Below are 22,964 nucleotides of genomic sequence, written 5' to 3'. Positions count from 1 at the left end.
CGTAAACTTTTTTTCAGTTCTTATGAAACAAGCTTTCTCGATTAACATGAAAAGGCAAACGTCGTCAATGGAAGAAAAAGAATGCGCGTTTATAACATCGAACATGAACGGAATCGTATTGGAGCTCCGGCTACTGCAATTCGATGATAGACGGACAATAAGAAAGAACCTAAAAGCAAAGTAGTAACGTGTCAATCGGTGGCTTAGTACCGGAGGGTACCAAAAAGGCACGGATTACTAGTTTTGGCTTTTAGATCACGATGTACTCATCTAAAATAGTGGGGGCACACCACTTGGCCAACCCGCTAAACTAATTTCTTTGGTAACGCTTTTGCTTTTATGCTGTTTTATTGGAACTCTGCATATGTAAACAGAACAGACGTTTCTAAGTGGTAAGAAACTGAAGTCGAAGAAAACCAAGAAGCCTACGATTGCTAGACTAATTTAATATAACTTAAGATACTTATTTCATTCATGCTAAATATACTGACACGTAACTGTCCACAATCATCATTCAGAACAACCACCGATTATCCATATTTAAATTGTTGACGCTTACTATTTATCTGGTACCGGATCATACACGGATATACTTAACACGGGTCGTAACATTCGCACTTTCACAAGTTTTGATTAGGATCCAATTAATACGGTATACTGTTGTTACTTTAGCCAATGATAGACCTGCACTAGCATAGCGTGATAGATCAAAACGTTTTGTCCTATTCAAATCATACGGAGTTTTATGAAATTCTGGATAGGCTTAGACCTTACGGCTGCACCATGAAATCGGTAAAGTAGCAGCAATCAACAAAAAACGAATATTTTGCATTTTTATTTAGATTGATGTTATTTACATTTGCTGTAAGCGTAAACAAACCTGCAATTCGTCGCAACATTGCGATAAGAGGCGCCAAAACTCACACAAACAGAGTAATAATTCTTTATTACCCTTGTTGTTTGCATTCATTTCGTTTGTACAGTCATCTTGAGTGGCTACTTATCGAGCTTAACTTTGTGGGTTTTGCTAATTCCCGGTAATAACATTTCCCGCCTTTTTGTCTGGGCCACAATGGTTCGTATTGAGTAACTCAATGCCAAACTAGACAAGTGTGACCTTGGAACCCGAAACCGTCACCAAAAACATCGGAGAAAAATTAGGAGTTTACGCCGATTGGTGCCATGGGAGCAGTTCGTATTTGGTTCGAAGATTATTTAGCAACGTTCGTAACATGTAACTGAATTATATAGTAAATTCTAACGACAGCAACTTTTAAACTGTGTGTAAGCTGGACTTCGATTAATTTTTGTCGAAAAATCTTTATTTAATAAATTTTATTTATTAAACGTTTTCCTGACTTGAAGCAAAAGACAGTGCGCAAGACGTTTCGCTAATATTATTCGCGACAAATCAGTTTGGAATTTCTATTGCGAGCACGTTCCTTGGACTCCTTGCGAACTCCAGTCTTGGGGACAGTATCTTACGACGATGCCATTTTCATCTTTGCGACAATCGCTATTTGCAATACCGAAAAGGAAACGTTTTACGTACAGGTTACAGGAATTCTTTAGACAATTTAGTCTTCGACTAAAGTATGAAGTCCACGATATGGATATACTGTTATCTAACACTATCTAACACCTTCGCCCTAGAAGTATCCGCGCCCCAGACGTTCCCCTGTGGAAACTGATAAGATTAAAATCATGTCTCGGAGATTACGGTCTGCCAACGAAAAAGAAAAGCACTGGATTTTTACAAGACCGTATCCTCAGCAGGCTTTACTTTTTTCATTTTTATAGTTACTCATACGAGGTTGCAAATATTACAGCGTTATTTCTATTGTTCTATTCACTATTTAGCGTCATCGGTGTAATATTCATATATACTTTGCTGAGTTCGGCCCATGTGAAGACCTTCTTCCAAGATAATATATAGATCGAGGATGCCCTAAAGCAGTTTGTTTTAATCATAAAATAAACGTAGGGCCATCCTGTGGATACGTTCGTACAAGATGCGTGTAGTCTGTAGCAAGTCAGCTTTGCATTAGCGTAACATATAGACAATACCTAATTTAGCATATTTTTCTTGAAATACCTTTTGATCTTGCCGTCACCATCAAACGTGTATACCAAAATAATTTTAAAATGTGTACGCAACGACAAACGATCATTGGCAAAAAATATTTTTCCGCAGCCGGTGTCGACTGTAGTGTCGTTACTAGCAAGTGAAACCGATTTTTCCCGCCAATTTCTGCCCGTAACCTTAAACTTACTTGCGTACGTATCCATGCTGCGCGGGCTTTTGCGAGTTCTTCCTGCCCTAATGCCTAGTCTGACCTGGATCCAAAGCAACCGCCGCAGTAGTAGAACCATCTCACTCGACAATCGTTGCCTTTGCTTCAACAAAAGTGGCCGTTGGGCACAGTTATTCACGGCCCAGTTGCGACCACCCACACATATGCCACTCAAGGCTCTCTTATTTACCTAAACCCGGAACGTCTGCTTCATTTGAACGATCGATTGATGCATTCGAGAAGGTTTTACAATCGGAGTCCCCCGTCCCCCGAACCTCTTCCTCAATCTGGTCCTTAGCGTTCCTTTTGTTATGCATATTTTTTACTGAGTGGCAACTGTGAACAGGGGTGGATCCGGCCAGATGGGCAATGTCCGCTAGCGTACGACTTTATAAAAGGAACGATGAATACAAAAACATGCATAGACGACAGAAGACAGTGTGTCACGGATAATAATGATATAAAGACGATTGAGAGGGACCGTGGGAAAAGAGAACGAACATTATATATACAAAAGGCTGAAGGAAGGAAGCACCGAAAACCGGTCAGTCATTTGCTTTCAAACTTCGTCTGTGTCTGCCTTTGTTCAGGACAGGAACAATATGAAAGGATTTTTCACCAACATAGATACTTTTTTATGATAATTACTTTTTTTTTTATAATACACATTGAAACAATTGTAATATAAATTATTCTACTACGACGAAATACCGAAAAATACTACTAGAAAATACCACTATGTACTTTTTAATACGTAATAATATATTATTATTATATATATTCTTACTTTTTATACATGTATAAAAATATATAAGTAATAATAATAAAGTAAAAATACGAGATTTTTGGCGATGCCATATTTACAATATATTACATCATATTATTCAAAAATTGTTAATGAACCTAAAATTCTGAAGGCTGAAGCTTATAGATGTTCACAAGGAAGTAAGAGCAATCGACGAAGGTCAGTAATACTGAGTACCAGAGTGCGTCAAGCTCAACGGAGTAACAAGGAAGTTGATGAGCAGTTGCTAAAAAAATAACATATATCTGTTCCAGTCATATTTGCTTTTTCAAGCTGTAACAAGTAATTTCAGAACATTAACTGAAAATAACGGTAACTGGAAGTATTGAGATTATTTTTTTAAAGCTAATCTAGTATATTCGTCATGATTAGTTAGACATCAAAACATTGCAGTGTTGACACAGGGCTGCTTTTTGCCCCCAAACAGCACATTATTTTGGCAAACTCCGGTATCAGCATATTACAAATTTGTTTAACAATCAAATATCTGTGACGAGTTCTGGGATAAAAATAAACTGATTAAAAAAGGAAACACCATTTGTCTGCCTCTCATACATGACTACCTCCATAGTTACACGCTCCCTACACACAACAATAACAACACGGTTAGTCAAGTTTATGTGCTTTCCATGGACGTTAAGAATGTGTAATTCTTATTGCTTAATTCTGACTGACTGTCAACTGCTATAGAAAACAACTATAATATTAAATTTTCCTCTTCCCTTATTGACGATGTAAAGCGCTCCCTATTTCGTCTCGACAGCGAGCCACCTACGTTGCTCCATGATATGTCCATATCTTTGAATGCGTTCAACAGGAATATCGCGCATATGACCGTCATGAAGCCGGACATAAGCCCGAGCGTGTCAGTCTCCGTCAGGTTCGCAAATTCATTGAACAGTATCCCTGATGCGATTAGAACAAACGTCGTAAAAAACACATAGTAGATCGGAGTAACTATGGCCGTATTGAAGATGTCTAGAGCTTTGTTCAAATAGTTCATCTGCACCGACACGCAGAGTACAACGGAAATAGAGCAAACCCAGGTGACCCAATGGAACATTTGGTTGTTTCCATCGATAGTCTCGCGTATGGCTAAGCCCAGACCTTTGCATGAGGTCACCGAGAGGCTGCCGATTAGAGAACAAATGAGAATGTAGATGATGACATTGCTTTGACCGTAACGTGGAGCATAAACCCAGATAAGGGTAATCGACGCCATTGACACGAGAGCGACATATATCAAAAATGCGGGTTCCAACAACATCACACCCAGGACATTGACATGGTTCACGTTGCCCTCTTTCGGACTGTGCAGAACGATCACTGTCGAGCCGAGAATGCAGAGAAGACAGCCGACCTTGCCAAGCAGATTGAGCCGCTCATTGAGGAAGTGTGACGAGAGCATCGCGCTCACGAGGACGCTTAAAGCCCCTAAGGGTGTCACAAGTAAAGCTGAAGTAAAGGCGTATGCAGCGAAGTTAGCTATTTCTCCCACGCCCATAAGCAGTAATCCGGTCCACCAGACCTGCGAATAGAGCGGTAGAAACGTAGCAATTAGCAAAGATTTTTCCAAATTATATGTAAAAGTGTGAACGGGATAGTGGGAAAACGGTAATCATACACTGAAATATTTCCAATATATATTATAACGAAGTATAAGATAATAGGCTAAAAGCGATTAAACCAAACTCTTTCCTCCTGTATGTTTACTTAGTTTTTTAAACAAAATTCATATGAGTGCGCGTCGTATCTGAGGAAAAGTAGTCAGGCGCGCAAAGAACTTTCGAGTGCTTCCGAGATCACAAAATCTCATTAGAGCGTGAATAGCTCTGTGAACTTTGCTAACTACAACATACACAAAGCTATTTCATATGCTTACCCAATCTTTCAAGTATCCAAAACCGCCCGCGCCAGCTCGTGTTTTTCCTGACGCGCCACCAAGCCTAAGCAGTCCCTTCTTCTTTACGATAAATGATGATCCTATAAATAAACTGCTACTGATGGCCAAGATTAGACCAATAGTAAACTGGTCACGTTTGACGGCTGCGATGCCATCTTGGATATTGCTTGCAGGTTCCGTCGACTTATCTGAAACATCAAAGATATAAATATGTATCATCGATTGTATGAGCACACTGTCATACAGACGCCGACTACTTATAGTCTAATAACGGAGAGTTCATCTAGCGTGAATCAAACGACTTAAATAGGCGAACGACATGCTCTCAAAGTCTGTTCCACTTTCGACTGAAACAGCCTTTGACAGCTGCTTTACCGAAAAATGGTCTCCTAGATTTACTAAGTTAGAAGATATGTTGAAGAAGTGATACTCTATATATATGTCCAGATATATACGACTTGGTAGATCTGACGCTCAATTTAACTTGAATCCTGCCGACCGGATTGACTATAGGCTATTTACAAGTTACAGTAACGATGTAGCGTTACGACCAACGCAAGCAACGTTGGATTGTATTGAACAACTTCACCACTGGTCCCTTCTAAAGATAGGACATCGCTCAAAGTAGCTTAGTGACGTGTAAACTTAGTCTTTTTAAGCATTACTGTGTGATTTTGATTAATGTCTGTGTAAAAAGATAAAGCGTCTTTCTTGACCAACTTATTAACTATTCCAACACGAATTTACTAAATTATGAAAATCATTAACTGTGGTATCTGGGCGTATTGAGGATCCTGGTCTATTCGGATGGCACTGAACAACATTTACATCCTGCAGCCCACCATAGTTCCTCACTTAGGTACCATGTGACTTTATGTGTGCGGGTTTGTGCCACCCAGAACAGCTCTTTAAATGCTTTGGATGGCACAAACCTCTGAGGCGAGTGCACAGAACAGGTTGAGTTTTTGTAGGAGGCGGAAATGATATCCTACGAAGAGCTGGATGGATAAGCCAATTAGGCGAACACTTTTCCTCTCGAGAACAAACTTCCTTTAGCCCCATAGAGCGTGCTAATTTGATTAGGCACGAGCCGACGCCAGCGACTTCAATTTCCCAAATTTAAAAACAAGATCGCAAGATCGCCTATAAGCACCAAGGCTCCTAGAAGCATCGCTCGCGTTGATGGTAATATATGATCAAATGAACAAGTATGTATTTCTGTGTATTACATGAATAAGTACGCTTAACGTGTGTTGCATGAAAAGGTTTGCCTAACGCGTATCGCATCAAAAACTATGCTTGAACTTTATATAGCGTAAAAGCCCTTCAAGTTATAGCTATTAGGGAGTAACAAAACGTTATTCAATTTTACCACTATTATAAATATAATTAGCTTTTAAGTAGCCGAAAGGCGCTTGGTAACAAAGTAATAGCGCGAGATCGCGGGTCGCGCTCTGGTCCGTTATTACAGCAGAGCTCACTTATCGTCGAGAAGCAGCTTTTCTTTCGAGACCTTATACACTGCTTTTGAATTTAAATATGGCGCCATGTGTCCTACATGTACCAATTCACTGTACATCCGAACGACATGAACAGGCATTTCTTCCGCAAGCACGACTCTGAACTCAACTTGTTACACGCTGCTCGCAGTATTATGCCTTCTTTCTGGATTAGCCTATACATTTTATTATTAATATGATCATAAAGGGATTGTCGAATATTGCCAATGTTTTTTGCTGGATACTGTTTGTTGGTAGAAAAAAAATTATAGGACAATCAAATCTATTGCAGGGTCTCTTACCGTAGTCGAGCTTGTGTCGTTCTTGCGCTTGGCCAGTAGTCAAATTTCTCATGCAGTTTATAGTTATCCCTCTTACATTCAGCCATACCGCATTCACACTTGGCTATTTATTTGTCGATAGCTCCTAATACCGGCCTGAAAACCGAAGCGTTCCTGCCAATATTATTTGCCTCCATTATGTTATCTTTGGCAATTTGTAGTGTCGCACACGTTGACGTGGGTGCGTTCCGGTGTTAGCGCACGGTGCAGTGACACCTAGCCCGTCTAGGAGTCGTTCAGAACATATAATAACAATTCCCTTTAATACTGATATCTCTGTAGAATGTCTCCACTTATTTTCCAGGTTCTTTGTATGTACAACAAATTATCTGAATGAAACTAAACAAAACAAAAAAGAAAATGCCCACTACCAGATCGAAAACGCATCTTGGCAACACCGAAATAAGAACACCATGCGACAACACTGAATAGTCGAAGTTTTGTGAGAACCCAAATTATTGGACTATTAAATTACACGCGATTGTTCCCTACACTCTCTCCGACGGTGTCTGCTGTTGTGGTATAATGAACTTAGTAAAAAACCTACACACACACACACACACACACACACACACACACACACATTTCGAAACACGTGGTTGTTGGCAAAATGCAAATGCAGACGTAGTCAGAGTAAGTGACCCCGAGCATCGATTACGTTCACTGCTCCTGTCATTTTGTAGCCAAAGGTACCAGCCTTAGAGAATAACAATATTATGACTAATTCTATTGAAATGAACAAAATTATCAATTTCTTAGCTCTAAACTAGTTATGAAACGATAAATGAACAACCTTTAACTAACTTAACCTGTAAGCACAGTAAATTTGCAACAGCGATCAAATCATATTGCCAAAAACATTGATCAGTATATTTATAGCGTTTATTTCGCAGCTTCTAACCAAACACAAACACTTCACAGTTAGGGAAACAATAGTCACAACTAGTAAGAATATCTCTTTGCTTCTGCTAGCTAAACCTCCTTATAGGGGGCAAGCAACAGGTCGGATCACAGCATACCCTGCGTTTCAATCGTTGCCGTAGATACAGACCACTTCCTAAAATCCAACCTTTATAAACCATATTATAAGCGGTCTAAGTCAAACAACTCGATCACGATGGTCATTATCGTGGTTACTTGGAGACTAACAAGATCTATTATAAATACTGTACGTAAACACTGTGTTGTAACGAAAAGTGGCCAACTTACTACCAATCGTGTGCGAAAATGACTCATTAAATGATTAATGCCTGTGTCTAAAGCACGACCCGACTGAACCTGACGGCAGTTACCATTGAATCGTGCGATGACAAATAATTAAACGCAGTTGTGCGAAATCGGACAGGCGGGCAGGCAGGCAGGCAGGCAGGCACGCACTACATTAGCGTAACGCTTTCAAAATTGAATATGCTAAACACTGCTACCTGTTAGGGGATAAGGCCTATTTGCTGGCCGTATCTGTTGGCTTGCCATATCTCTGTGGCAGGTTTGCGCTGTGAGATGCACCTATGCGCATCAAATCAGTGCCCTTAGGATATGATTAGAAAGTGTTTCGTAAACAACACATGGTTCAAAGGGGATTTAGAAGCGAACTTCATTGCCCAGCAGATACCATAAAGGCAATGCATTTTTCTATAATAATATAATTTTAATCAAAGTATGTTAATGCGACACTTACGACCCATATCGGGTGTCATAGAGATCGACATAAGCTGTGTCGACTTATGCTAAATTCAAGCTTCTTCCTGTAACGTGCTTGAAAAGCTCTTGATAAAGTGCCATAGGCAGGACTTGGTAGAGTTGTATAGTGAAGTATTGTTCAAAACATATCTGCTGTAACAGGGGCCAAGGATGCATTATAGTATTAGTCCGCACAGAAATATCCAAGCCGATTTAAAAGAGCGCTTTGAACTTCAGCATCAGCTCCTGTATAGATAAGGGCATCGTGTGTTTATTTTCTACGCTAATGAAACACGTACGTATTACATGCCTATAAAAATGAAGGCTTTAGTTTTTACAACATTATTGTAGGAATCAACGTATGCAAATGATATATTGCAAAATCAGCTCTTATAAATATTACAGTTGAGTAAAAATATGTACTTAATATAGTTTTTGTCAAAGATTTTTGCTTACGACATAATCAACTAAATTTTCAAACGAACTGCAAAGTTATCTTTAGCTATGTTTAATCTCAGTTAATGGCAATACAAGTGTCTTATATTAAACACATCTGCTGGGTTCTGTGGACCCTCTTCTAAAGGACGCCCTTCAACTCGTAATTCTTTGTTGTAGCTTTGAGCTCATATCCGTATTTTCCGTAATTAGGTACTCGAGGTAACAAGAACACGTAGTTTTTTTACCCAGTAAAATCAACTAGTTTGATCATATACGATGTAATTTGCAGTTATACTCTATGAAGGATATTCGGGATATAAAAAGCTAAAATCTGTCAGTTTCTTCAATAGGCTACTAAATAGATGGCTAATTTAAGTGACACTCACGCATCTTATTGACTGTGTTTGAGTTGTAGCACGGCGTTCAACTTAACGTTTTTCCCCATTAGATACCATCAGACAGATGCACTCGGAATAGTTTAATCCATTAACTCTACCGTACGTCCTCTCACTGCTATTTTTTTGGCAGTCTATTCGAAAAGTAGAAAAAAATAATCACCTAATTAATTAAGGTATTGCCTTTCATTTGATCAGCCCTGTAGCTTGAAGAGAAAATTTAATGCAGTTCATCAGCTGGCGCTCACAGGAGCGCCGCTTCAAAGTCTAACATAGGGGCACGTAAATACAGCTCAGAGTAGAACGAGGTTTGCGACCGGCAGAGCGCATTCTTGCGCTCACGTAGTAAAAATATGGATGGGATTTAAGCAACTAATTCAATAAGTGGTCCATAGCACAAGCAATGCGTCTAGCACTTTATGATTTTATCTGGCAGTCATTGAGAGTTTACGCCTCAATGAGAAACAACACTTGCACTTGAACTAAAAAATGGTGCGCATATGCTACGTTTTGTTCACTACGTCGTCTGTCTTGGTCGTATAAACACAAAAATATTCACCTCTCGCAGGTAAAGCGAGCAGGACATTCGTTTCATTCGGACAACAACATTGCCTTAATTTACAATTAATTGTTTATTCGTGTGGCGGCATTAATTACCAAAACACTTACAAGTTACTGATCTTTGCCTAGTTTCCAAAAGCAGTGTCTCTTCCTGGAAAAGCAACTTTGGCAAGGCAGTCATTTAAAAATTGGCGCTATGTCAATCTATTGGCTCTTTGTGCGAGCGTCCTTTCCTATTCTCCGCTTGCATCAATGAATATACCGCCAATGGCTTCATTATCTGAACGGAATCCTCACCTGACAGCTGTTTCTCTGTAGCAAGTGGTCATCCCTTCACCATTAAGCATTGCGTTCTGCCAGTATGTTCGAGGGAGAACAGCTGACAAGCGATTCGCGCTTGCTCACCACCCTCAGGCGTGTGTAACGTGTGTCCTGCTTAGAATGACAGACAGGTCGGTAGCGAATACCTCTTGCTTTGTTCTGCACAGTGGCTGCCAATGGGTCTGCCCGCTTCGGTGGTAGCGTTGTCTTTCGGCTAGCTGATATCAGAAAAGGCAGACACACCCCAACAGACACGGCGAAACGGTCGAAATCGGAGCTATAACTACTCCTGCTATCTCTTTTTTTTTTTTCGGTGATACCGTTAGTGTCCTAGTTCTGTCAATGGGAGGCTACCCACAAGAAGGGTGACTATAATGAACCAGTCTACTGATAGAGACACAGCATGTCTACAAGTGTGTAAGGGGGCAATGTGAGTGTTCGAGTGCTGTAAACAATGATTAAGCGTTGAGACCAATAAAAAACGTGGAGATGTTTTGATGACAAAAGAGACGACTCGCTGCCGTTAATGTTTTGTTCGTGGTCATGTAAAGATGACGAGCTGTTCCGCATACTGTACTGTAATTTACGCTTTATAATTAGCTCAATCTTATTCTCGATACTCCTTCGCCCTGTGTTTTCTTGGCGGTCGGCACTGATTAAAGTGGAAGCAAAAAGAGGCAAAAAGTGTGACAAAGGCGTTTCAGTTAAAAAAAAAAACGAGCGGGCAACAGTTCTGTTTCTGTTGTGTGGAAACGGGCGCCGTGAACATGAACTGGACTCAGATCGTAGCTGATCTGGCAACTTTGGCCACGATCATTAACTTCGCTAGTGGAATGTAAGTGTTCGGAGGACGGTTTTGGTTGATTCAAAATAATGCCGATTCATAGCTATAGGTGCAACGATACGATAGGTCAGAGATTGGCAGTTGTTCTATTTGTTTACTTCTGTTCATCAACACTTCTTGAGAAGTTGATTGAATTCGCTTCTAAGCTTGATCAATCGGTTCCACTAGTGTGCGTGTATAGTTCGTCCTAGTGACGCGCAATTTTTTTACTGTTAAAATATGGCATTTTTTGCCAATCGCCATAGACAATAGTCAACGTTCCATCTTGATTATTCTAACGGATATAGTGGTCGTGGTCAGTTATCAGTGTGTGATTAAGCTCGCGGTATTTCTATTTAGAAATTTTCATTTACACAAGATACACTACTATTATTTTTTTTTCACCACTACTACCTAGAGCTCGTTGAAAGAGGTTTCCGCATTTGAGTTACCGGCCTCGATTAGTTATTAAAGCTGGTATTTGGGTGTTCCGGGGTCCATAGTAGCTGCTCCGTCGGAGGCGAAACGCCATCACTTCCATAGCTTTTTTGGTTGGTGAAAAGTGCCAGAGCGCATGTTTAACGCCCATCCAAGGACACGTTACTTAGCGACAGTGCATCGATACTGTGATATAGTGGACTTCTGGAAAGTAATGACGATTTTCGGTTTGTACGTGTACCAGTTATATTAGTGGTAGATCTTAACGGCCCTATAGCGCAGAGAAGGCGAAATATTATTTGATTACTCACAAAGGAAAATATTGAGAGACACGAAGCGATAAACAAAAATTGCTATTACTATCTGATACCTAGCAGACCATTAGACCGAGCTGGCCATCTGTCAAAGCTGTTACCATTATATTTACTTTATTAAGAACTATATTGCTTTTCAGTAGAGCAGAGATACGGTTTTCACGCTTGTCACATGATGATCAGTTGTTAAATTCAGATAAACACAAGCTCAAAGATGTTGACGAGGCTGAGCGTGTTATAGGCTTTGTCCTCTTCTATCGCCCATAGCCTCTACGACATTACGCGCATTGTATACGTTTATGTTATTGCGCGCAACTGTTTATAGGTACGTCGTTGTATTATTGACGTAGTAAAGCGAAGTGCAATAACCGATGACAGAATCGTATTGGAGGTAGTTTAATGCACCCCAGCACGTACAGATATAAGAAACAATTCCTCGCTCTAATTACTCCGATCGTGTTTTAGTTATAGTTTTATTAAATATCAACTACGTGCTTAATGGGGTCTACAGACGCGCATTTATGTGTCAATAACTTCGTTTACGGAAGTGTCATTTCTCTATGTGGAGGTGAGCTTTTGGTTGTCCGGCAGATAATTTCGCGTTTATTAAACATATTCCTACTATATATAGCTGTAGTTTCTGGATTGATTCCGTCGTATGACCACATGGGTGAAGGCTGACTTCGCATGATGGCGACCAGGGGGTCCTTGCACAGCCCTGTGATTCATGCGATGCAGCGGCTTGAGCTTCTGTCGATCATTACATTGGCGCTTGCAGGCGGATGGACAGAAAACATAAGGCCATTGGAGAAACCAGCAGGCTTTACAATGTTTATGCACCTTCGTTGGAAGTTTGCGCCGAATGACACATTTATTTCGCGTTGACTGTTCGAGAAGAGAAAAGGACGATAATACAGACGTACATTGTGATATAACAATCGGTATATTATTGAAAAAATGAAAAATTGTTAAGATGATGGCCAGGGATTATGAGCCGTTTCAGTCTATGGTCAGCCTCAGCCTCAGCCTCTGCCAGCCTCAGCTTGTCCATGTGTCTTTTCTCTATCATTTGAACAGTACATTCAGAGAGTTCTCAAATCTACACTAACAGTTATTTAAATTCAACAGAAATTCACGGAAGTTGTAGAGTTACGTGTGGTACCAGTAAATGCTTCGAGTTGCTATAGACTCGCGCATTCAGCGTCTTGTTGGCAAGTCAGCGTCGAGTTTACATAGAGGCAGCCATTATTATCTGTCCATGAAAGGCCCGATTTAGTAACTTAAGCTTGCTGGATACTACGATAATGCATTTCTAACGTGCGCGAGTTAATAATACCCGGTGAAGTCTCTATAAATTCGAGTAGTCAGAAGGTTATATGATTGAGCTTTAATCCATTTCGAAGGCACTATAAACAGATGTCAAATTTCTCGGTTCGCGTACACTCATGAAATTCTGTTGCCAGCAGAACTAAATTTCTCCGGCATGATAGGCTGACTCTATGTTCGCTGTTTCATAGCGCGAGGGGAGCTATTATTGCCCCAATTGCGAGTAAAGTTTTTTGATATGGGGGATGCTATTGCCGGGTGGCGACTATTTGATCTTAGCCGGAAGCATAGCGTACCGATCAGGACTTTGAAGTATGCCAAAAAAGCTTTTACAACTCAAGTCGCATTCTCTTATAAAAGCCACAGTGAAACAACAGCCACCTGTCTGTCAAAAAAGTGGCAGGAAATCACTGGCAACCGTAGCGAAACACCGACGTTATGCTGTTTCAAATAGAAGTTTAGCTCACGTGAAAGGGAAACCGATTTACAATGTTCTTTTTATTGAGTGGCTCGCCCTTGTTTTCTTAGGCCAACACCACGAGTTGCTAAGTTGCCACAGCTAATGGTCATTGTTGATTAAATTTATCCATTTTCTGTAGCTCAGCATTGCTATGTGATATATAAGTTTGGTCTCATGCCTTCCGCGCGATTATTTCTTTTTGGCGTTGCTTACGTAAGGTCATCATCCATCAATTGTACAAGTGGATAGTTGTACTTTCCCTTTAACTGCTAGACATGTCCTGAGCGTCACTTGTCTTGATTTGTAACAGTTCAACCGATACTTTAAAGCGCAAAATAGTTGTGTATCCTTTGGATAACCTTACACGACGTGTCGTTACAAAGCCAAATAAATTCGTATCTTACACATATCAAATGAATATAAAAGCTCTGTTCAGCATATTTGCAACGGACATCCCCTATTCAACCACCCCTGTTAATAGCTTCTCTTATGTTTTTATTTTATAAACGGACATATATCGATAGCCTTTAGCGGCCCTGTTGGCGCGGTGAGCATAATAAATAATGTACGAAAAAAAAATAATTGTCATCTTCGATTCAGTTTGTTAATTACGACAACTTCCCCAAATGCTACTTAGAGCTCTCCGATAGCCAGTCATTTTTCAGGAAATCGAAACGTCTCCACATCGGCTATTAAAATTACAGCTGTCACCAAGTATACTACATTATTACATAAGAATTTTTTTTCTAAATCTTTTGCTGACACCTCGATGGGCCCATCCTAGTAAGATGGAAGTATGATGGAACCTAGAAGTAATGGTACAGTGGTATATATTGTAATATTCTGCGATACTATTGAACATGCATGATGCCCGACTGATTCCTGACCGCGGTGTCAAAGGTTGACCTTGGGGATTTGCTGCTTCTCGAAGCGATAGTGTTAACATCACAGTACGCGGCAACGTGAACGCGCCAGCTTTCGTTGAATAACCTTGTGGCTATCCATAGTTGCTCTAAATTAACTGATAAAAATATATAGAACAGTTTATTTAGTTTTAATTCATACGATTTAGCAACTATAAACTGTACAGGTCGAATCAGCGACGCGTATGCCCATACAGCGTATGGGTCGTAGGTCTGTAAAAGTCATCCTATGGAAATAAAGCTGCTGTCGTACATCAGGTGACGATGGTAAGTGACTACGAAGTCGTCCTCTGTCTTCGACGATGAAATCATGCATCGAAGGTACAACACTTGATGGTTTAAACAGAATCTGCAGAACTTTAACGCTGTTCTATTTGTATCAGCGTCGTATCCTATGAATGTATTATTTTTGAATTTTTCTTCCGTTTAAATTTCATAAGGAACTCTCCACGGACGCACTATAGCTCTCTCTCGTACATCTGTAGAGATCAGAGACGTTTGTCCTATAGTGAACTAAGCAGGATTGAGTGAGATTTTCAAATATTATTATCAGCGCCCCGTGGTGTCAACACGACTTTTTGTCCAAGAGAAAATTCTAAACCGAATAACACAGCACGTACATTATACGTAACACAGATTAGCGCCGCGTTATTTTTTATTTGCGTCATTTGCATTTTCCCGTTGGCTTTTCTTTTGGTTAAACTTTTTATTCTTTTGGCCTTAAAATGAAGTCAAAATGTATTATTAAAATCATTAATAATAACTATAGAGACCACTTTGATATTGGCTTTAAGCATTAGTCAATGGCTCGCATCTACTAACATGGAGTAGAGAAAAATTTGCTCACGTCAGGCTTTAGAGCAGGATCGCCCGAGACGTCCTTAAGTTCGATTCTCCTACATTACAATGGTCACACCGGGTGTGTTCGAACCACACTCTGTGTGGTTCGAACCGCGGCATTTAGCCTATCTCATATGCACAAGCGGTCCAACCAGTAGTGATGACTGTTCTGCGATAGCGAACCGTGTTACGCTCACATGTTACAGGGAGGATAATGATGGATTCGGGCATAACTATTAATTATCACAATACAAATTGTTAGTCATATTAACCAAAAAAAGGATTTTTGTACTACGTAGCCTCCAAAAAAAACCCAGTGTAGGACAATAGTATATCCAATTTTCTAACTACGACACCCTTCCTCAAACTCTAAACACGAAATTTTCGAGTATAACTTTTCGATCGTGAAATCTCAGGCCAAGCCCAGCCACCAAGAAAGAGATCGTAACTCTTTTTCTTCTTTGTAAAATAGATTAATCTATTTTCCGTAAAGACCCCCCCAATTATCAGTGCATATGACGCATGATTCAAGTCTAGATTTTTATCTTCAACCTGTACTTTATATAACGCATCTTCCATATTCATCCTCGAATTTTAGTTTGGCTTTCGGCATATGTAACATTTCGCCTAATATAGCATATGTTCTAGCTGTGGCAAAGTTCCAATAAAGAAAACAGTAATGGCGTTCTTAGCCGACACTTTTGCTTCCGCTCTGTGACGACCAGCAACAGGCTTTACGCATTGTGATAGTTCCCCGTACCGCTTCACTAGAACGCATGCGACGCCGTTCCGGCTGGGTCCTTATAGCTCTGTTATCACTAGTGATTCCCTTTAAAAGATATTAGGCACTGTGATAATAGTAAAAGTAATTAAACATTATGATAATCATTTAATTATGTATCTTAATCATTTCTTCTTTAGCGAGAATCAACGGTAAATATGTGCTTTTGGTTCGTGGTCTAGTAGAACAAAGCAGGGGAAACTGTAGGTGTCACTATTATAAGAGAATTTCCTCTTAAAAAACAGTAATTAAATTGGATAGTTCCCTGAGTTGCGCCTGATCTGAGCAGGTCACAGGTACAAAACACCAAATAGTAGCCTAGAAAAGTTTGCATTCGCGCGAATACTCTATTAGTTGAATAAAAATCATGTGACAAAAGTTGTAATACATCAACTTTACAAGCTAGGACAGAAATAAATAATATTGCCGGACACTTGTTGGAACTTTAGCGAAGGCGGATGCATCTTGTTGAAGTGACTCGATATTAATGGTTATTCCTTGTCTGCTTGTTGAATTTGCCGTTTTCGCCTAGCTACCAGATAACGCCGATTGTATTGTACATGCGTCGCCTGTATGTATCAGGACAGTTCCTTTACTTAAGCAGTTGGATCTGTTTCTCTTCATAGCTGGATCCGCATTCACAGTTTCAGATGTACAATTATAAAACTTGTCTAGAAATATAATATTATTAAGAATTTCGACTAAACATTTCGGTATAGTTTGAGACGCTACCAATGCATTGTCGACAGTAACTCATCTGTTTTTACAGTTACCAGGACAGATTTCTGCGACAGTATGGCCATTTACCCCTAATCAACAGTACACTGTAGTAAGTTTTCAAAATGGCACCAGCTGATTTATGTTTAGCTTCAGCTAATTTCCGATCTAACATAAAAGGGAATAGAGGAAGCCCAACATGGCCGCGGGAGGAAACCGTACTTGAAGCTTTGTTGGCAACTGATCATGAAAAACGGCGTTACCCGCTGGCAGAAGCGGTACAACGCCAGCTGTCAATATTCAGGATGTCATTCAGACAATAACTGGCCACGTTTCCTAATTACGTTCTCATATCAGCTGTGATATTACTGACTACTACATTTGAAATTAAAGGCCACAGAACTTAAGTTTGACCACTGTGATTTCTTTTTCTGCATCCGAAATCTAGAACAGCAATACAATATTCTATTGACTGTTTACTAAATGTTACAGCGTTATGCGTGTGGGCTGGATAAAAGCAAGGGTCTCAGAATCCTACCCATGTTTGGAAACAAATCTTCCATTTCTATGTTTGCGATAGGTGCGATTTTGTCTCGTCGTTTAGTGCACTGCAAATTTGAGTTGAGTGAAATAACATTAGTGCAAAAAAAACGTATACACGGCTTGACCAAACAAGGCACGGAATTTTCAAATGTTGCACGGCCTGTCAATGCCCGTGACAGCTTAGTGGGTGACGTAGCACCGCGTTGGAAATGTTGAATGCTACCTTTGACGAAGTCTCTACGAGTTAAAAAAGCGTTTACAAACTTTCCGACTTGTGAAAATGCTGCGAGATGGCCAGTTCAGGACCAGTGATATTGTCCGATGGACAAGCTGAATTCAAATGATTATGAACAATTACCTTTTTTTTATTATTATTACCAATTATCAGAGAGGTTCCTGATGATATTAGCATATCAGTTGGCTTATGGCAAACGCTTTTGTTTGAATGTTTTAGGCATAGCGAGTGTATGGGAAGTTTTGCAAGCTTAGAACTATTGAATTTCAGCAGTGTCGAATGAACATTGCTCAAGGGTTATAAACGAAGATCCAGGACTGCTCGAACGGATCATACCTAGTGCAGAAGCATGGCTGTGATATTGAAAATGAGATTTAATGGTACTAATATAAATTTTCTGAAGAGCGAAGGTCGAAGAAAGCTAAGTTCGATTAAATGTGAGGGTTCTAATTACTGTGTCCTTCGATTTCAACGACCTAATGTATCAAAAACTTCTACCATTAAGCCGAACCGTCAATAACAGGATAGCACGTAGGTCATTTGCTCGTTAAATAATCAGAAAACAACGACAGGATTTTGGAGGAACAATTATTTATTACGATAGTGCGCCTAGATGCGCCTCACTGCTTGTCGATCAGTCTTAAGTGAAATATTGGCGCATGCGTCAAATAAGGCTCGTTGGAACATCTTTTTGTATTAAGCAGAAAAGAAGGACAACGCTTTGAAGTCGGAGTCGCTAAGAGAGCTATCATTCATTTCGGAAACCGTGCCTGAGGATTGTTTTCTGGGCTACAAAAGTATGTCAAATTGGGAGTACTTCGATGAACACAAATCTACGAATAGATATTTGTGGACAAAGAATAAAGTCCTAGTTCTTTTTAATCAAACTTTGTTGAATGTTCTTTAACTATTACTATTAAACCATTACTTATTGACTGGATGGGCTTCTTATTTATTTTTTCGTTTATTAATATTTTAGTGAAATATGTCATCGGATCTATAAGCAACAGTCGACGTCGGATTGTACGCCTATGCCATTTATGATGGGCATGCTTTGGTAAGTTTCAAATAATCCTGGTATACGTCCACTTCATGATAGTATCATAAGAAATCAACAATGGACAGGGTAAATGCTTGTTGTTTTTTTTTTATTGACCATGAAAAAAATTCTGTCGCTTGTCCAAGTGCCATAATTCTAACCATACCGCATAACTAACTGATGTATTTTTGTTCTTATGCATTTGCGTCCAGCTCGTTTCTGTGGTTTCAGTACGCGATTCTCAAGCCCGACATGGTCGTGGTAACGTTAAATGTGATTGGCTTCACCTTGCAAACGACGTTTTTATTTTGGTTCTACCTCTATACGAAGCCAAAGGTAATACTTCGCAAGTCAAATGCTAGATTGGATAGTGAGAGCTGTTGATAATATATCGAACTATAGCATTACTCGCGTTTACCTTTACCTTCAACTATTCCAAATTGTAACTAATCGACAATGAAGCTTCGTGAAGCTGTACTTTAGACAGAAGACCAAATATAGTTGTAGTTAAAACGATCACGAGGCTATGTATAAATAAGGGTAATAATTTAAAACGGATTTAATTGAATGATTACCGGTTGTGGACCAGTATTTGTTCCATTCTGTAGTGCATGAGAATATTATTGGTAAACGATATAGAACGAATAGATTAAAATACGTCACAAACTTGTGTAAAGTTTGGCTTGTTGAAACGGTAACCTAAGCTGGTCACCATACAGCAAGGAAGCTAAGGAATATTTTTAATTTTTGGGTATGTAACTGCGTTAGACTAACGTTTTTTTTTTTTTTTAGTGAAAATATCTAAGAGATTTCCTTTTGATTCATGCCAACGATGCTAGTATCGTGCAATAATATTCATTATTAGAACGGGAATTTCAGAGTTTCTGGAAACCTTCAACTGTGCATTTTAGCATGGCGTGTGTCAAATACAACCTTGATAATTCTGTCTCTGTTAGTTCAGTTACTATCTATTTCATTACAGTTACTTAGTAGAGACTTTCGTTTTGCGGAGACAGTTCAGATGCGGTTGTTATTTCCTGTTGTTCAAGTGCAAAGGTATTGATGCACCTGAATAATAAGGCGCATATCAACGCCTCTAAAAATTCAAGTTCCACTTTCACCAAAAGTGGAACTTTAATTAGTTTACTGTCCCTAGCGGAATAGTCCACGTTAATGTTAGTTTACATCTAACACATTCTCGTGTAATGAATCCGTGCAGGGTCAACTCAACGTGCATATTGGTGCGTTGCTTTTACTAATTGTGTCTTTCCACACTTGGTTATTCTACGGGGTAGCTGATACCGATTCAGCTATGCGTACAGCCGGGTACCTTGCGATCGTAGCTTCTATCGCGTTTTTCGCTTCGCCCCTTACATTGCTGGTATGTATTAAATAATGAAAATTAATAAAGTATAACAAATTTTTACCGTGTCCACACACTGTCGGTAATATATATCATATCTATGAGTTATTTATTATTCCGCGAGTAGAAGCGCTGAAAGCATTTTGAAAATATAAACTCTATTATGCAATAGTAGCAAACATGCGACATTGAAGAACTCTGTGATGTCTTTTTGAAGATCTTTGATGACGACCGCATTGCCGTAGTTTGATATTTTGATATTACGTGCCTGTCCTTTGACTACAGTGGGTGATTACACAAATATTCACTTATCTAATGGAAAGGCTTGGTTAAAAAGAATCGATTATAGGTGACCCTGCGTAATAATGGTACTGATGTACGATGCTGTTAATAGTCCGTCAAATGTGTTATTGTTGTTGTTCCAGGCCCGAGTACTCCAAACCCGTTCTTCTCAATATCTTCCATTACCGTTAATATTATCATCATTCACCGTTGGTGTGTTATGGACCCTCTACGGATTATTAAAGCAAGATACGTTTATTACCGTAAGCACTTTTATTCTCTTCTTTTTTATTATGCCATCTACCTAGCAGTATGATGGCTTTAAACGGATGACGCGTTGTACTGTGTTTGTAAAGATATTCATCATACGAAATTGAAACATCTTCATCGTCTTTGAAAGACCGTTAGATTTCTGACGAATAGTCGAGTGGAAAAAAAAATGCATCCAGTACTAATCAGTATATTATCAATATACTGATAGGGATAGGCCCGATCGGATTTCTCTGACGACTATTGTTTTTCCTGCGTTTTATTGTGCAGACCAGTTCGAGTTTCTAGTACATGTTGCTAACTGAAGACTCGGAAATAGGTTTGACGTTGGAGATATATCAATTTGTAATTTTCAAATTTTACCTGCACTATGCTTTTCTGCAATAATTATGCCGTAGTAGTTCTATTTAAGTCTTTGTATCTACCAACTCGTTTTCGAATTGTTTCAGCACCCTAAGGCATGTGCCGCTTAATAGAATGCAACCAGTTATCCCTAATTTCCTATTAAAGTACTATTGTTTTTCTTATCTTTATTACCTGACCCACTTCCAGATTCCAAACGTGTTGGCGTCGTTGATCACAGCGTGTCAGCTAATCCTCATCTGCATTTTCCCAAGAAAGCCTCTATGCGATACACAACGACTCGTATGAGGGGTTGCGGACTCCTTATGCCGAGGCAAACGAAGCAGCTGGGTAGTAGTGTATAGTAAAAATAATTATATTTAATGCGTAGAAAAATCATAAAGAAAAGAAAGAAATAGTAATATATCTAGTAACACGAGAACAAGCAGCTACGATGTGTCTTGATGACCATCAAGCACAAAGCAAGTGCCGACCTCCGAATGCATTTGATCGGCTACACGAGACGCTTTGCGAACGATAGAAGAGTGTTCCCAGAGTCGGAAACATAGTATAAAAAAAAAACGTCATGCCGAAATGCGTAGATGTAAATGTATCGTAATGACTATTTTGAATAGTGTTATATATACAGTATGGATGCATTTTTATTTGTGGTTGATTACAACGTAAACAGTATGCACAAAATTAGGTCGTCTACTAATTAACTTGTGTCTTTTAATAAGGGAAATGTGAGTATCACAATTTTCTGGTTACTGGGCGATCTAAAGTTTACTCCGATTGCGCAAGTTAACCACTTGAGAGCTCAACATAAAAACGTTTTCATAGGAGAATACTTTAGAACATAGGTTTGATAATAATAATAGTAATACAAATGGCAATTTTAATAAAATTGACACAACGAAATAGGGATCTAGTTTTTTGATAAAAAGTGTGCTTATTGTAAAAAATATATCCATTATGATTACTCTCGGCATACTTGATCTTTTTTTCCAAATAAACGGATGCAAAACAGTCGTCAAGCAACACCTTAAAAACACCTAAAATCTTAAAATGGGTAAAGATTCATGCAGAAGGTGATACGTAATACGAGCGGAAACGAGGTTGTGCTGGAATTAGTGGGTAACTCAGACGCTCGTCTATTGATGGATGGAAAACAATGCCTTTACCAAAAAGTGGTGGATCCACATACTGTATAGATTTAGTATCTTCCATCGTGATCATTATAGGGTTACTGATATACGTAAGGTACAGGATATGTGACTTTCAATTGTAGTCGTCAACACGCATGACATATAGGCCTTTAGATAGCTTCATCAAAGTTGTATTGTTCTTCCATAGACATATCATTCGATGCTGGTGTAAATAGAGATTCGAATGTAAAAAAAGAAATAAATCATGAAGGTAGCACGTGGAGGCTTCTACTCATTTTAATATGACAACTGGTAGGATGTAGCATTAGCAACTATGGAGAGAAGTTGTTTCTGATGCAATTTTTTTGCATGAAGTTGTAACGGCTCGCCGGCTATCGATGTCGCCCAACGCTTTCTGTGTTCTTGAGCTCCTAATACATAAAACCTTTCACATTTAGTCAGTTTCATAGTATTTATTGTATGCCGTTGTTGTTCTTCTGTACATGTTGCCATTCTTCTTGTTAATTTACGGAACTGTTCGTCGACATCGCCGGTTCGATTGGTTATTAACAAATTCTTCAAAGTGTTTGACCAAATTATTAGCAAACCCTAGTTCCTTTAACACTTCAGTAGAAACACATGTAATGAAAGTCAAGTGCCAGTAAATCAGGAAATATAGTAAACGTCAAGTGGTGTTCCAGTAAAGACAATGAAAGCAACAAAGTGGCGGAAACCATGCCAAAACGTAAGAAAATACAGCTGGCGTTGGTGGCGACGGATGGATCATTGCTGCGACCACTACAGAGGCCATGAGCCAGAACGAAGAAAAGCAATGAATCGTTCATTAAATGTCCACGTGGTATGAACTGGGTTATGGATAACC

General features: G+C 39.4%; 2 protein-coding genes across 17 annotated transcripts; one reads left to right on the top strand and one right to left on the bottom strand.

Annotated features, from left to right (window-relative positions):
• Positions 1-3,035: 3,035 nt before the first annotated feature.
• spict (magnesium transporter spict) lies at positions 3,036-9,512 on the bottom strand. Of its 9 annotated transcripts, none has more exons than XM_086990117.1 (4): positions 9,347-9,512; positions 6,804-7,067; positions 4,982-5,190; positions 3,036-4,627 (listed from the first exon to the last, which is right to left on the bottom strand). In XM_086990117.1, the coding sequence occupies exons 2-4, from the start codon at positions 6,853-6,855 to the stop codon at positions 3,797-3,799; spliced, it is 1,092 nt and encodes a 363-aa protein (XP_086846243.1). In that variant the 5' UTR covers positions 6,856-7,067; positions 9,347-9,512; the 3' UTR covers positions 3,036-3,796. The 9 variants fall into 9 exon arrangements, with proteins under 9 accessions (XP_086846243.1, XP_086846240.1, XP_022663271.1 ...); XM_086990114.1 differs by lacking the exon at positions 9,347-9,512 and adding an exon at positions 7,636-7,855; XM_022807536.2 differs by lacking the exon at positions 9,347-9,512 and adding an exon at positions 7,636-7,855 and having other exon boundaries at positions 6,804-6,938.
• A 669-nt stretch (positions 9,513-10,181) lies between these two features.
• Positions 10,182-22,362, top strand: LOC111251185 (sugar transporter SWEET1-like). Of its 8 annotated transcripts, none has more exons than XM_086990122.1 (7): positions 10,182-10,667; positions 16,912-16,971; positions 18,617-18,694; positions 18,889-19,012; positions 19,896-20,057; positions 20,465-20,584; positions 21,144-22,362. In XM_086990122.1, exons 1-7 carry the CDS (start codon positions 10,612-10,614, stop codon positions 21,240-21,242), a joined length of 699 nt encoding a protein of 232 aa, XP_086846248.1. In that variant the 5' UTR covers positions 10,182-10,611; the 3' UTR covers positions 21,243-22,362. The 8 variants fall into 8 exon arrangements, with proteins under 8 accessions (XP_086846248.1, XP_022663278.1, XP_086846250.1 ...); XM_022807543.2 differs by having other exon boundaries at positions 10,182-11,072; XM_086990124.1 differs by having other exon boundaries at positions 10,183-10,368.
• The last annotated feature ends 602 nt before the right edge of the window (positions 22,363-22,964 follow it).

The sequence above is a fragment of the Varroa destructor genome, unplaced genomic scaffold, assembly GCF_002443255.2.
Source record: "Varroa destructor unplaced genomic scaffold, Vdes_3.0 BEIS01000005.1, whole genome shotgun sequence".
Classification (NCBI taxonomy): Eukaryota; Metazoa; Arthropoda; class Arachnida; order Mesostigmata; family Varroidae; genus Varroa; species Varroa destructor.
This window is presented reverse-complemented; position numbering and strand designations above follow the sequence as displayed.